Source organism: Stegastes partitus, unplaced genomic scaffold (genome assembly GCF_000690725.1).
Source record: "Stegastes partitus isolate 25-593 unplaced genomic scaffold, Stegastes_partitus-1.0.2 Scaffold3841, whole genome shotgun sequence".
Classification (NCBI taxonomy): Eukaryota; Metazoa; Chordata; class Actinopteri; family Pomacentridae; genus Stegastes; species Stegastes partitus.
Window position 1 is genome coordinate 2,431 of NW_007581572.1, and position 3,365 is coordinate 5,795.

At 36.8% G+C, this 3,365-nt stretch overlaps 1 gene segment (V, D, J or C); it reads left to right on the top strand.

Moving 5' to 3' along the window:
• Nucleotides 1–1,152: 1,152 nt before the first annotated feature.
• Nucleotides 1,153–1,892, top strand: LOC103376320 (Ig kappa chain V-III region B6-like). The segment is given in 2 exon segments: nucleotides 1,153–1,325; nucleotides 1,540–1,892. Coding segments are annotated over 2 exon segments (405 nt in total).
• Nucleotides 1,893–3,365: the final 1,473 nt, after the last annotated feature.

Here is a 3,365-nt window from a genome sequence, read left to right on the forward strand (position 1 = left end):
GATCACATGGAGAAAGAAAAGGTCTTCTGGAGGAAAGTTCTGGTCAGATGAAATAAAGATGCAGTTATTTAGTCACAATGACAAGAAATATGTTTGGAGGAGAGAATGTGAGTCCTTTAACCTCAAGAACACCAAACCTACTGTCAAGTATGGTGGTGGCATTTTTATGTTCTGGGCCCTTTTGGTACCAGTGAAACTGGTGTTATTACACCAAATTATACCATGGTCAGCGAGAATGCTATGGCGAACTGCCGTGCATTATTTGCATAAAATAGTCCCAAAAACGTAAGCATTTTTAGCAAATTCTGTTAATTAAATAAACATTTTGTGTGTTTGCTCGCTGTGTGGGACCATGGTATGAGCAGATTAAAGAACTTGGAGCTGTACATTTTACTGTTTGAATGCACTTAGTGGAGTAACACCACTCTGCTTCATATCGTGGTGTTTCACACTCCGCTGCGTGCATTTAAACCGTATAATGCACAGCTCCTTGTTGTTTAATCCTTACTTAAATGTAATGATGAAGGACATAGATTATCTTCAGATTCTTCATGAAAACCCAAATGCTTAAGCCAGAAGGTTGAATCTTAATGAAGTTGTGTGTTCCAAGTCAATGACTCAAAACACATCATAAATGGGAAAAGAAGTGGTTCAATTAGGCCAGAATGAAGTGTTTAGACTCATCTCCCTAAAGTCCTGACTTAAACCCATCAAGAACCTGTGAGCTGTGTTGAAGGAACAAGTCCGTGGCAGAAAGTCAACAAATTTAGTTGAACTGCACCAATTCTGTCAAGACAATGACCAATGATACAACCAGAAGCTTGTAGACGGAAAGTTAAAACAAGTATTTGAGGTAAAGACAACCAGATAATGTTTTAACAAATACTAGCATCACTGCATGTATATTTATGACCCAGCAGATTCTGTAGAGTTTACAGAAGACCTATCATAAATGTATAAAAGAACTAAAATGCAGGATTGTTTTTCTGTAACAAAGACTTGTGTGTTTCAATGATTCCATCATAGAAAATTCAGAGTTCTAAGAGTCATTGTAAACTCGAGACTGCCGTGATATACATGGTCTTTACACGTGTATGTAATATAATGTGTGAGTGATGAGGAGGAAACCTGGTGATGTGTTGAGGACGGCTGCAGCTGACTGACTCTGAGTGTTTGCATATGTGTCCTGCCTCTGTGCTCCCAGACGTTAAGAGGCCAGTGTTGATCAGTGTGTGTCCAGACCTTTCACAGACTCGGACACGCCGGCAGCACAATGATCATGTCCCTGACTCTACTGCTGGCCACCCTGGGGCTCCTTGTTCAGGGTGAGACTCTCTGCTGAAAACTTGGCTTCAGGATGCAGCAGCTTCACCACAATCATCTTCTGCTGTGATGGAGAAACACTGAAACAAGCAGCGCTGACCTTCTTCCATCTGTTGTCCATGTTGTAGAAATGATCCTCTTGTGTTTGGATGCTGATCATCTTTGTCCAAGCTGGATTTGTCTCAGTAACCCTTCTCCTCTTTTTCATGTTTTCAGGTTCATCAGCAGAAATCAGTGTGACTCAGTCTGATGGATCTCAGTCTGTTGTTCCAGGACAAACTGTCTCCATCACATGTAGAACCAGTGAAAGTGTTGGTGGCAACCTGCACTGGTACCTTCAGAAACCTGGAGAAGCTCCTAAATTCCTGATTTATTATGTTTCAACCCGTCAGTCTGGAGTTTCTGATCGTTTCAGTGGAAGTGGATCTGGAACTCATTATACTCTGACCATCAGTAGAGTTCAGACTGAAGATTCAGGAGTTTATTACTGTCAGCAGGGCTACAGCCCGTTCACACAGTGATACAACGTCGTACAAAAACCTCCCTCAGCTAAAGAGGAACTGATCTGAATCAACAGCTGCTCAGAAACACAAACACTCAGACTAATTCTCTCTTTACAATAGAACACAATTCAAACACTTTCCACATTATTTCTCATGTTTTACATTTTATACCATCAAATCATGTTTGTCAAATACCAGAACCAAACCCTGACCCTCATTATTGAACTTCTTCATACTGTCAATAATACTGTAATCCTACAACACATGATCAACAAAACAGCAAATTTCTGTACAATTATTCTACTGAAAAATCTAAAAGCTTTATTTTCTCAAAATGAGAGAATAATATATATATCTATTTTTAGCTTTAGTGAATACATATTTTCAGCATGTTTTAGTTCAAAAAATGTTCTTAGCAAACCCTGAAATGAAACACAACTCAGCACACAGCTACATGTAGAACTTTTTTCATATTTATGTAATCACCTAAATAAAAATGATACAAAGCTAAAGTTTTCTTTAGATTAAATAATCTACCTGCAAACATAATGCAGCAAAATGTGACTGAAGCTCCACATTGATAATGTACATGGACCCAGTTGATTTAATGAGGACATGATTATTATTTTTAAAACTTTATCAACATTACTACAAACGAATAAAATTAAGAGTTAATTGTATGAAGTGATATTCTCTCATCTGGTTTAAAAGACTCCATTAGTTTCATGTTTCCCAAGAACATTTCTAATTATTTAGACCAAGATCTGCATCAAGGTTGAATCAAAAGAGATTAATATAATAATTCATGATAAAATGTATGTTTTTTCTGGTTTGTGTTCACATAAATAATTATAATACTATAAGGTGTCAATGAGAAACAACACAAGTCAACAGACGTGTTTTCTTGATTCATTTTTATTGTTTTAAAATGTTTGAACCATCAGAGTAATACTGAGAGTAGAAAGAGAGAAAGAAAAAGAGGAGCAAATGTGAGACAGTCAATCAGAAAAAACTGGGATGACCTTCGACCTCAGCCTCACACCGGATCAGAAACTTCTTAACTGTGTCCAGTTTAAGAAAAATGTAAATATCAGCATCAGAAACTTTTATTATTAAAGATGGAATAACACAAAACAATCTGCACATCTCTCAGTACCATGGCAAGTTATTGTTTATGTATTAACTTAGATTTTGCTAACAAGTGCATTTGTAAATAGAAAGTGATGTGAATGATATGATTATACAGACACAACAATCTAAAAGACAAAAGAGACAATAAGCTCATAGTTGACTCTGGAAACAGCACTCAGAGACATTTCTTTGATCTTCCTCAACAGATTATATCACACAGTTTTCAATTAAATGTTAACATTTTAATTTCTCTGTGGCTCAATGAGACTTTTTGTTCCCATGTTCATCATAAAATTACAAAAGGTTCCTGAAGGATAAAAAACCACTCCATCTGTTGAAGAAGGTTATGTCGTTTCATTCAGAGATTCACAGCAGCTTTCACGGTTTTGATTTTCAAACATGAACTGT